The sequence below is a fragment of the Cavia porcellus genome, unplaced genomic scaffold (assembly GCF_034190915.1).
Source record: "Cavia porcellus strain 051 isolate PalLab524CR breed Dunkin Hartley unplaced genomic scaffold, mCavPor4.1 scaffold_12, whole genome shotgun sequence".
Taxonomy (NCBI): Eukaryota; Metazoa; Chordata; class Mammalia; order Rodentia; family Caviidae; genus Cavia; species Cavia porcellus.
In genome coordinates, this window is record NW_026947495.1 from 70,858,016 (window position 1) to 70,870,681 (window position 12,666).

General features: G+C 39.5%; 1 protein-coding gene across 1 annotated transcript in view; it reads left to right on the forward strand.

Moving 5' to 3' along the window:
- Positions 1 to 776: 776 nt before the first annotated feature.
- Positions 777 to 12,666, forward strand: part of Znf804a (zinc finger protein 804A) — a 268,088-nt gene continuing 256,198 nt past the window's right edge. Inside the window, exon 1 of the mRNA XM_063259409.1 lies at positions 777 to 966. Within this exon, the coding sequence (XP_063115479.1) occupies positions 856 to 966 (111 nt within the window). The 5' untranslated portion in view covers positions 777 to 855. The remainder of the gene's footprint in view (positions 967 to 12,666) is intronic.

Consider the following 12,666-nt stretch of genomic DNA (forward strand, 5'->3'; position numbering starts at 1 on the left):
TGAATTCTTAATTTCTTTCTTTCCCCCTCGCCCCCACCTCTTCCCCAATTGGCAGAGGCGAAGTAATCTGGGGCTCTTCGCGTCCCCCTCCACCCCCACCTTGGAGGAGCGTCCCGGGGCGGGGTGGTGGGGACCTGCGGTGGGCACGCCTCTGCCTTGCGCTCTGCAGCCGTGGCGCGCAGGGCGCGGGGCGCAGGACACTGGGCGCGGCCCGGGGCGGGGCGCGGGGCGCGGGGCGCTCCCACTTGAGCCCGGCAGGCGCAGCGCTGGGTCCCAGCAGCGGCGGCGGCGTCTCCGGCGGCGGCGGCGGCGGCGGCGGCGGGGGAGGGCGGGAGCGCGGTGACAGATGTACTCCTCTGACAGCTCTCAGTATCAGCCCAGTGGCTCCCTGCCATTGGCTCAGTGCAATGGACCGGCAACGCCGCTCACTATAATAACACTCATGCCCGCCAGCGCCTGCAACTCGGAGCGCGGGCGCCCAGCGCGGGGGACACCGCCGCCGCCGCCGCGGGAGACGCCGCCCGTGCACGGCCCCGCGCGCCCGCACTGACTGCTCGGGCTCCGCTCGGCTCGGCTCGGCTCGGGCGCCCCCGCCCCCGCGCGCCGGGACCCCGCGCGCCTCCGCGCCCCACGCGCCTGCGAGAGAGCCCGGCCGAGCCGGGCGCGCGGCAGCGGCGATGCGGAGGCGGGGGCGCGGCGGCGGCGGCGGCGGGGCGCACTGAGCGCGAACCCCGCCGGCGTCTGCGCGGGTCCCGGCCGCCGCCCGCCCACCCGCCGCCCGCCGCCCGCCGCCCGCCGCCCACCGCCCGGGCCCAGGCTGCGGCTGCGGCTGCGGGCGCGGAGCGCGCGGCGCCCATGGAGTGTTACTACATTGTCATCAGCTCCACGCGCCTCAGCAACGGGCACTTTCGCAACATCAAGGGAGTTTTCCGCGGCCCTCTCGGCAAGAACGGGAACAAAACTCTGGTAATCCTCCCTCTCTCCTCCCTTCCTCCCCGGCTCTCCAGCTCGCAGCTCTGGTCCACGAGGACCTTTGCAGGGCTGAGCTCACAGTGGGCTCCGGAGGGGCTGCGCTTCCCGGGCTCGCTCTACCCTGTGCTCCTTTATTTCTCACATGGGCGTGGGGCACAGTGAGGTGCAGGGACGCAGAGGAGCCCGGGGTGCAGGGCTGCGTGGCTCTCACACTTGCGGGGCGCTCCGCACTCCGCGCTCCGTCAGGCTGAGGAGCGCCGCGGTCCCTCCTCCTGGGCAGCCTCTGGGTGCAGCGCTTTATGGAGGGGTGTCAGGGTCCTGACCCCGGGCCCTGTGGCGCGCCGGGGTCCAGGCAGCTGAAGGTGAACGGGGACGTGGCGGGGCCGCGTCGCCATCGGCCGGCGCGAGGAAGGGGCGCGCTGGAGGGAGGCTCGCGGTAGGAGTTTGTGCTTCACCCAGCCCCTCCCCGGAGGGCGGCCTGGCTGGCTGCAAACTTCTCCGGTGAGAAGTTGTCAGTGCTAAGCTTAGCAGACGGACGCGAACACCCCATGCTGACAACTTTCAGCTTGTCGCTCCTGAGAGGCTGAGGGTAACCGTGGTGAAGGGCGAGCACGGTGTCACAGAGCCACTGGGAGACAGACTGACACAAGCTGTGCAGACTCTGGAAGCTTCTCACTGGGCCACAGAGCCTTCTTCTCGGCGCCCCAGTGGGACTAGCAGTCCTTATTGGTGGGCCACTGCGGAGCACTGGGAACGGTGCACGCTGATTGACTTTTTCGCCCAGATTCCCTTAGCTTCAACACCTCTCTGCGGCACCCGCTGTGGTGCCTTGGTATCTCTGGAGAGTGTACACCTCCAGAAGGAAAAGAAAGGCAGAGAATTACCATTAGGCTACACACTGAAGAAGGCAGAGCCAAAGTAAGATGGGAGCAGACAAATGTGCGATTCCTTAAAGTCTGGGTCCCTTAGCAAAGTAGGGTCCCCTTTTCTTTCTATGCAGTGGTTGAGAATGAGCAAAGTAGAGTTTTAAAGACCTCCAAAGTAAAGGCAGTATTCTTAATCTAATCGTTTTGTATCTTAAAATATATGTCTGGAGGAATAAAAAGTTGTGTCGTGATGCGTGTTTTCCAAGGGTGGTCAGTTCTCCTTTGACATCCTGCAAGAATTCTAACATTGATGTAGACCATTTGATTCATCTCTTTTCCTTTCAATCTGTTGGCTGCTTCCTTCTAGCTCACTTAAGAAAAAAAAAAAAAAAGCTCTTTTGATGTATTTATTGTCGTTCTGGATGTGGTTGGTTGTTTTTTAATTAATGAATAAGTTAATTTATATTCTGGTCGATTGCTGTTGAGCAAAAGAAAAATTCATGTACTCTGCAGATTTTGGTGGAGCATCATTTAGAAGAAGAGGCAAAGAGTAGAGATGTTACTGAAATTATTCTGGCCCCACTTAGATAACTCAACCAGCTGGAAATGTAAAAATGTAAGGAGGAAAAAAAAAACTCATTTAGAAGAAAGTAAAGACTAGATCACTTTTAATATAACATTTCACTGAAGGGAAGAAGCAAGCTTATTCAAAAAAGATCTTGTTTCTCTAGTTACTTTAAGGGTGTATGTGATAAACAAAGTTCATAGAAAAATAAATATTGGCCAAATTTAACTTATGAAAATGCTTTTTAACTTTTGATTCTTAAGTGAAACTTGGGTTTCTTGTTGTGTGTTTGAAGCTGATTACTTATCATTGATATTGAGGAAAGATAGATTGAAGTCTAGTTTTGACAATGTAATCTTATGATTACAATGGGTAGTAAAGCCCAGCCACCTAAATGAGTGAATGAAATAATACAGACAAAAGTGAAAAGCAACTAGGAAATGTGCTCTGAAACAATTCCTGCCATATTCCTCTTAATCATAGTGAAAGAGACTTGTAGCCATGTTCATCGAAGTTCTTTCAGGTTGTTTGTAAGCTATCCAAATTCCTATCTTTTGTGTGTGAGGTTTATAGTGGCTAAAAAGATGTGGGTTAGAATATTATGGTGCAACTTTATTTAAACTTTTTCTTTAAAAACTAAGATATGGTATGTAAGTATTTTCTAGATGTCTTTTAATGATCTGATTTATTTGAAGGATGAGTTTTTGCCTAGCTTTAATAGAGGAAGTTCTGTCTATTCAGTATCAAAAAGGAATTGACTTGAATTAAAACAGGGCTGTCAACTGCTACCTAAAAGTATATTCTTTACAATACGAAAGATGCTGCAAGGACATATGTTAAGCTGGAACTGTCAGCTAAGAATGGAGAATTGGACTTAGAACTTCTAAGAATTACTAAATTTGATCAAAGGCACAGTATAACTTTAAAGGTATATACAAAATACATTGTGAATATTTTTAAGTAAGAAATCATGCTTATCATTTTTTTTAACTTTAAAAGTTTAAATTGACAGGTATAACTGTGGTTATGTACAGTGTTTTCATGCCCAGATTCATCAAATAATAATTATGGGATTTCCTGTACATTTCACATTTAACAGATTTGAGTTTTACCTTTAAAAATACTATCAAAATTTTTAATTTTAAATTGCATATCAGCTATGTAGGATTTTAACACTGTTCTAAGTGGTTTTTATTTATATAATCAGGAAAGGACAATTTAAAACCATTCTGGGAAAAGTTACTTAGATTTTTCCTCAATAAGTAGAATTATTTTCAATTTTGATATAATTAATGAGTACTTTAGAACTTTGTGAACAAGTCAGATTTTAAAAAATGATTTTATACAGTATATTTTAAAACAAGTCATAAGATGAACTTAAATTAGAAGCCTAAAATTGTTAATATAGTTTTCAGTCATAAACAAAAATTTCCTTGTAGAATAACCAGTGAAACTAAGGTTTCAGTGACACTGATTGATAACTTTAGATTTAAATCAAGAGTCTTTCTACCACATATATTGAACAGATCATCAAACTGTGCAATCATTTCCATGGGTTGTATTATGTAACCCAATCATAAGATTAAAAAAAATGCTTAAAACCTGACCCTGTTCTTAATCGTGAACCTATTATCCAATGACTTTTATAATTTGGACTTGCCATTTTTAATTAAAATGTATAAATCTATATACTGTGGTATCTTACAAGCTAAGAGTAAGGTCATTCTACTTGATATTTCCTTTCATTACAAATAGTGTCCTATCTGTGATATAACTCCAGTTTTATGGAAGAAGAAACAAAACTATTTTACTAGTGCTCCAGAATTTTTCTGGATATATTACAGAGTTTAATGACAGTCAATAAAGTCTACATCCATATATTCTTTAGATTCATGTAGGTTCTCCTAATCCATCATTGCATAAGCAGTAGCTTTCTGGCTAAAGTCCAAAGTCCAAAGTTATATTTTGTAATTAACCCAAAAGGTTTCTTAGACTTTTGTGGAATTTTGAATTCATGAGTTGTTGAGTTTTAATATCCAAAAACTATTCATATAAAATTTATGTTTATGTAACGTGTATAAGATTACATATATTCTAACACCTCTGAACTAGAATTTGGGGTTTGCCTTTGGAATCTTGGAAGTCACTAGGAATTTGTTGTTTACATCCTGATAGTTGGTCGGCATTTTTCTATCTCATCTAATAGTACCTTGTCTATTTCACTCTCAGACAGAATCTTTTTTTCTCTCAATAAATTGTTTCTGCTCTTGAACTCTTGTTTCTGCAATCCATTGTTCAATTTTAGTGAATACAAACTCGGAGTTTTGGGTATCTAGGTTTTAGTGAATACAAACTTGGAGTTTTGGGTATCTAGGTTGGGAGTTTCAGACCCTCTATCACCACTCTTCACTTTTACTTTCTTGAGTAATCCTTGCCAACACTTTCTGAAAAAAAGAAAAGAAAAGGAAAGGAGAGAAGCAAAGCAATGCATGAGTAGGGGTTTCGAGATAGCACGGTAAGTCAATACTGTGCTATATTCTAATTTATGGACTCTATAGGGCTCAGATTAAGGGTAACATCATAACATATGGTTACTTGGAGGCATTTGACTCTTCTACTTGACTTCAGCTATGTAGAAGTAATATCAGATGCACAAAGTAGTTTTGTTTAACTTTATCTTGATCATCTTCCTCAAAGATGCAATATTAGTAAGTTTTATCTGGCCTACAACTGTTTCTGTCGGCTGCCCTCCCTCCATTTTCAATGCAGATTTAGCAAGAAAAGAAGAGCTAAAATATTAATTGCGTCTCAGTGCATTTGTTATTTTATTCGTTCAGCTTATTGAGATGCTTCAATCTCAGGGTGCTGTTCTGTATGTGACCTCAGGCTCTGTGTGGTTTACACTGTATTATGTGCTATTCAGGGATATATTCAGGAAGGTGTAACTTCATTTGCAATCTGTTGAAAAAATATTCCAATATTTTGACATATTTGTGGGGTTCTTGTCACTCACGATATTTTCATATGTATTAATTTTGGAAAGTATGACAAGTTCAGACATTTCTCCTTCACCTGCATAGGAATTCACAAAATTTAGTTAGGTCTTTGAAATATACTATGTGGTATTCTAGTTTAATTACCATTATAGGTAAACCTTATTATTTATACTGTTCTTGTACACATTTGGCGTCTCCTAGAGAACGTTAGTTCCAAAATTCTCTTATTTATTGAACCCACTTTGACAACCACAATTTGTGATTAAGACTAAAAAGACCGAATGTCGAATAGAAGCTCTTGAAAACAAAACCTTCTCAGATTACTATCCTTAGGAGAGTTTAGAGATGAGAATGGATTAGGGCGACATCTTGGTATATCGCAAACTTTCCTATTTATGAATTTAGTTCATATAATCAGTCTTGTTTTATATTCTTCTAAATTTCTTTGAAATTGTTACATATTTAGTAGTAAAGACTATCTCATGGGACTGAAACTATACAACCTATGCATTTTCAGAACACATTCTTCAAATAAGAAAAATCACTTATAACTGAATTTTTATTTGCATGACTCAAAAATGTAAAAGAGGAATATGAGAAGGAATGTCATCAGGTTGTAGCATGTCTGTTCTGGGTCACAAAACATTAGCTCAGGTATTTTCGATAACTGAAATTTCAAGAAGGAGGTAGTGTTTTGTCTCCAATTCTTTGACCTGCATCAAATTCTTCTGTTTTATTACTGATGGCTGTAATGCATTCTTCCTGAAGATATAAATCAGCAAGAGATTCAGAGACCACTAACCTAGTGGTTTCATTTGGGGCTGAATTCAAGGAGCAAAAGTAGTTTCTTTTTCTTTTTCTTCCTCTCTTCTCTATTTCTCTCTCTTCCTTCTTGTTCTTATCCTCCTCTTCTTATTCCTCCTCTTCTTCCTCCTCCTCCTCTTCCTCCTATTTAACTAAATTTATTGGTATACTTATATTTACATAATCATCACATTCATTACAGGGAATTTGCATCTATACATGGTATATCTTGATTCATTTTTTTAATCCTGTTATCTCCATTTAGAGTCTCCTTCACTCCTTGTTCACAAAGCTCTGTTTTTGAAATAAGAAAAGGAGAAAGGTAGTTTCTTTAAGGTGAAGAATGGTTTAAATATTTCAGTTTAAATACCATTTAGTGAATAGTTTTTCACTTAACAACTTTTCTACATAGTTTTTTTTTTATGACTATGTATATTGTCCTGATTTACATTGCCTTTGCAACCAATGAAGCCACTTAAAATTTCCCTCCCTAGCTTATTACAAAAATCAAAGTTTTTCTATAGGAATTAAAATTACTTTTGTATTTCTAATAGTGACCTTCATTTTATGAAGTGTTCAAAATTGAGTCTTCAAAGGATATTCATACTTTTCTACAGTGCTTGTTTACCATATACTAGTTGAACTACTCAACAATGCTCTTTAGACTGAATCTCTGGAAATACTATCAAAATAAGAATCATGTAATAATTTGAGAAGTCTGAATTCTTGCTTTGGAGATTATAGTCTTTGGTCTGGGACAGTAACTCTGATGTATAGTGTGGGCTTAGTATGCATGAAATATTAGATTTAAGGTCATCAATCCATCAATCAGTCACAAATAAATTGCAAATTTCTAAGATCCCTAATGTTTTTGTTATTTGCTTATTGTTTTGAGTCTTTTTCAAAATCAATGTTGAATGCAGTTTTTTTATTAAATTATATACAAACATTTTTGGTTTCATAATATGCTAAGAAAATCGCTAAATAAAACCTATGGGTAGTGGAAAATTATATTTCAGAATAATTGTGACAGCAATACAGTGTTGAAATTATTCCTGCCAGTGACCCTAAGGAGGATTGCTATATATGAGAAGTGTTAGTAATTTTTAGGAAAACACAATAGCAATTATCTTCTGTGGTGTACAATACCAAAATTCATGAAGAAGTTATGTGTTTCTACTTGTCATATTACTGTTTTTAATGACAATTAAAAAGTGAAATTTTGATACAATTTTGTTAGTTTTTCTTTCTAAAAGTTTTAGCCTGAAACTTACCTAGATTGTCTATTTCATCTGAAAAAAAAAAAAAAAAAAAAAACCCTTACATAAAATAGATAGGATAGTGTTTTGGGGCAGCAAGGTTTCATTAAGTTTATAAATGGATCTGGTAAACTTAATGGCATCATGTAAGGTAAAATGGGATAATAAATAATTAAAACTCAATCCTAGATGTCAAAGTAAACAACACTCCATTGCCTGATGTGCTGTTCTGAACTCTTTCATAATGGCTTGGCACCGCTGGAAGAAAGGGGTGAACTCTTCTCAGCGTAAGTACACTTCATAGATATTGGATGTTTGTTGCAATACTGTGTTCAAAGTATAAGAATGCTTCTTCCTTAAGTAGTTTTAGATGTGTGAAGTCTATTGGATATGATGACTACTCTTATACGTCAACTAAAATAGTAGCCGGTGATTTAATCAAATAATCCTGTATTACTATGAAGATACTTTATAAATGTATTTAAAATACAGACTCAAATGCTGCTAAGCATTGACATCGCCCTTGATAATGTGAGTTGGTTTCACACAATCATTTGAAAGTTCTTAAGCCCCAAAACTGAGGCTTCTTAGAGACAGAAGAAATTGTGTCTAAAGACTGCTCCATCACTCCATCAACTTCTTTGGTTTCTACCCTGCTTGACAGTACTGTGTCTTTCAAATGTACCAACCTCTATAATCACTGCTTCAGTTCCTCAAAATAAATCATACACATGCATGTATCCACACATGTCTTATAGGTTATTATTTTTTGAAGGACGCAAAGACTGGTACACAGACTCAGCTAGAAACCTTCCTCTGATGAGACAGCTAATGATTGAAATATATTTGGATTTAATAGGAAATAGGTGAGGAGGTGTGATATTAGTTTAAAATCTGTAAAGCTTATTATGACATGTTTCTGTTATCTTATAACCAAATGTGGAATAATTTCAAATGGAATCTTTGTCTACATTATAGTATCTGTCTCAATCAACCTTTCCTCCAAAGCATCTGTGCCATACCCTGCGACAATGGCATAAAATGCAGTTATTCTCCTCTGTCCTACTCCAAAAGATAATTTACAAAGATTATACACATATTGTACTTTGAGAAAGCCAGAGTATCTCTAAATGGGAGAAATGTTTTTAAACCTAATTTTGGAAGTGTGAACTTTGTAGCCAAAATTTAAGAAACTAGTTTGTAAAAGGAGTTTTATAAAATGAAGGATTGGTATTTTAAAAACAAACTTATTTTCATGAAAGTTATGTAGAAGCAGATTATTGTCCATCAGACAAAACTCTCTAGGGACACAGCTCTGCACACACAATGGGGAGCCTCCAGCACCTTGTGAAGAAGGATTAAGGAGCAGATTTGTAGGATTAGAGATTATGTGGGTGATTTCTGTGGATAGATTATTAAATTATATTATTCTGAATCAGGTACTGCAGTAGAGATGGGCTGATTCTCTGCTTATGTTAGTAGTTTTGGGTAGGAGTAGTGAAGTGGGAATAAAGCTGTAATTGGGAGAGAAACAGCCTTTCCTCCTGTTGGCTGGTAGGTGAGTGGGAATGACAAAGTACACCCCCCCCTTTGTCTGTGCACAGATACGATGGTGACTGGTGTCCTTTCTGTCTGTTTCTGTCAGATCACAGAATGGCTTCATTTGATGTCAGGGCACTGGAAAGTGTTCATGTTTGACAAGAAAACACCATGTCTCAGTTTCAGATCCAGGCGAGCTACTAACTAGCTGTTCTCAGGAGCTGCTCTCCTCAGTCTCAGATCAGACCCTGGAATGAATGATTGCCAGCAGCAGGGAGATTGGTCAGCAGTGATCAGAAGACAAGATGATCTGGAATTTTTAGGGAAGGAGACTTTGAGAATGAAAAAAATAGAAGACTCATTGAGAAGTAATCAGGTAGAACAAGGAGGAATGTATCCCTTTTTGTCACATTAGTAGAGGACTTTGCTTTATAAATATCCTCCTGTGCAAGATATGGAGCAAAAAAAAATATGGTTAAGAAAGACAATGTTAGTTGAAGCAGAAAAGGTAAAGTTTAATGTCACTGGAAAATTTAAGCCCTTAGAAAATTAATAACAATAGTCACCTGTAAATTTAAGAAGACACAGGGCAGGGACTTTAGGACATGTTGAAATAAAGCGATTTACATCACAAAGGAGAATGTAATCTAGCCTCATAGGACTAAAGTTCAGAAAATCAGAAAATTTGGGAGTTCCAGGCTTCTTTTAAGGACCAACATCATAGGATTTACAGGATGGGGTAAACTTGGTTATAATAACCACGGGGTAGGTAGAGGTAGCAGAGGAAGATTTTTGGAGTCCACAGAGTGGCGAGCTCTGTGCTGGGGCACTCAGAGTCCTCGGGTCCACCTGGACTCCTCCTAGTGGACTGAATTATGCAGGAAAATACTCTGAGTCCGGGGTCTCCCTCCTTACTCCCCTATTATATATTTCCCTCGAGGGTCGTGGTCACTCCTAGTAGCCTAGATTTCCTCTCCAGTTCAGTGACTGGTTGTTAAAATTATGAGTGGCAGTACAAATGTTAAATCTTTGTCATAGTTCATTTGGGGAATAATAAGAAATGAGCACGTCTTAAGTGGCTTAACCAACAAACATTTATTTTCCATAGTGCTGGAGGCTAGGAAGTCCAAGACGAGGGTGTTAGCTGCTCCTATGTCAGAAGCGTGGGGGTCCTTCCTAGCTTGCAGATAAAGCTGTTCTGTTGTACACTCACATGATGGAGAGCAGAATTGCCTGTAAGAGGTGGAAATTCATTCATGAGGGCTTGTTATTCATATCTTTCAAATCTCTAACACATTGAGGATTAGGGGTTCAGCTTAACTATTTGGGAGACACAAATGTTCAATACATAGCACTCATCAATGCTACATTAGTTATTTATCTCAGAATACATGGAAGGAATGTAATATGTAGTAATCACGTTTTAAAAGGATAACATTAGAGCAACTCTGGGACTCGGAGAGTTGCCCAGTACAGTACCTTAGATATGGGAAATCAAGTATTTGGATGATAAGTTACTGAGAAGGCAGTTGACTAGTTGTAGATAAAATAGTAGTTTGATATAAGACATACTTACTTCATGATTTTTTTCTCATACTGCTCAAAGATGGAATAGTAGGATTGAGTATGAATTCTTTTTCTACTCAATGAAAATGTATTAAGTAACATAACTCAAAGGCCTCCAAAGTAGAATCAGTGGAAATGCATGTATACCTTTGGAGTACCTTTTTTCAAACTTGATATTTAGGAAATCACTATTATTGAGGACCTGGCCTAGATCCCCAATCTCCCAAATGAGTGTACAGCGACGGCTTAAATAAAGAGATAAGTGGTGTGAGTTTAGGGCTCCAGGAGGATCAAAGCCCTTTTGCAGAGTTCGAGACTCTGAGGGCTAAGACAAGGAAGGACTCTGGGCAGCCCATATTTATTTAGGCTTCAAGAAAAGTGTTAGAGTGGAAAATGCAGGAAATTGAAAAGACCTTGGGAGTGGTTTAAGGATTTTGTCAAGTAACAAATTATGCCTACTTTAGGAGAAGTATCTTAGGCGATCTCCATGTTGCATTTCACTGCAGGAGTGAAAGCTACAGTCTTTATTTAGTCAGTTGGAGTTGGGGCCAGGTGTCCTTAGCTGTGACCTTATCCTGCACCGGCCATGCAGCAGCCCTGAATGTGTGTTCAGTTTCAATGGCTCCCAACAATCTAGTGTGAAAGATAGAGTCGAGAACAACTGTTACTTATCACCAGATAGAACTGAGCTCAAGTCCTTGATCAACAGTGAATAGTTAGAATAACTGCTTATAAATGAAACCCCAAACACCAATTACCTAAACAACCTTTTAGTGTATACTTCCTTAATACTATAAAATTTGCAGGTAGATTTTTAAAAATACTAAGTGGCTTGGTGAAATTAAAGCAAAAGACTCATTTCATTTCCATTTTGATACTGTTATAACTGATGTCATAACTCCAGTTATGACACCTATGTTTTTAAACTAGAAAAACAGTCATAAGGAAGAATGTTAAAAAGGTGAATATTCTTTTGTTAAGTTCTTCCAATGATGTTGGAATATAATCTCCTATCTCTTTGGTCAGAGTCACAAAACCACCAAATGCAGGGAAAAATGGTTATGTGATATATTCAGCTAATTCCAATACAGTCTGCGTTGTGTTAGTAAAAAAGAGAGGGACTCAAACAAGAAAGGTCTACCATGACAGATCACTAACTTTATGAATTTGATTATTTTATGTTTAATAAATAATACAAATATCATCCTGGATCAGTTTGTGCTCAAATGTAATAAAGAGTATATCATAGCGTACACTAGGTTTGACACATAAGCTCTCAATAAATCATGATACCTATTGATAATATTTCATGTTGTAACACTTCTCATTCAGAATCTCATCCATTAAATTAAATGCCTGTAAAGTGGATTAAAAGGATTTATAAACTGTTGCTCAAGAACTATATCAATATCTCCTATTTCTCTGTGTCTTAGTCTTCTGAGGCTGCTACAAAATATAACAGTGTCTCAGTATCTTATATGCAGTAGAGGTTTATTTCTCATAGATTAGAAGAGGGAAACCCAAGGGGAAGATGCCAGCTGACTTGGTAACTGCTTATAGCTTGCTTCCTCATCGGAAGACTTCTTTCTTTAACCTAGGAAGACCTGTTTTGACCTTCTTCATAAGGGTGTTCATCCACTATGAGGATAGGGGTGTCTCCCAGAGGCCTCCCACCCTGATACTCTAACCTAGGGCAGCAGGATTTCAGTATATGCTTTTAGGGTGGAGACCGACATTCATGCTGTAGTACGCAGTTTATCATGACACCCCTTAATATCCTCTCTTCAAGAATATGTAAAATTGAATTCTTTAAATATGAACTGAGTCCTAAATATTATAGGAGATAAACAGAAAAAAATCTTTAGGAAACTTTCGAACATAATTTTTTTTTTTTTTTTTTTAGTTTTAAGTTTGAGAGAACTACAGGAGCTGACACTTTAGGAAACCTGTAGATAAAATAGTGGTTTAATATAATACATTCTTACTTTATGATTTTTCTCTTCAACTCTTTTCAATAATTTTCTTAGCTATGATTCCACTTTTTTCTCTGATAGCTTTAATTCAGATATAACAAAATTATTATTTACACTAGGGGGCGA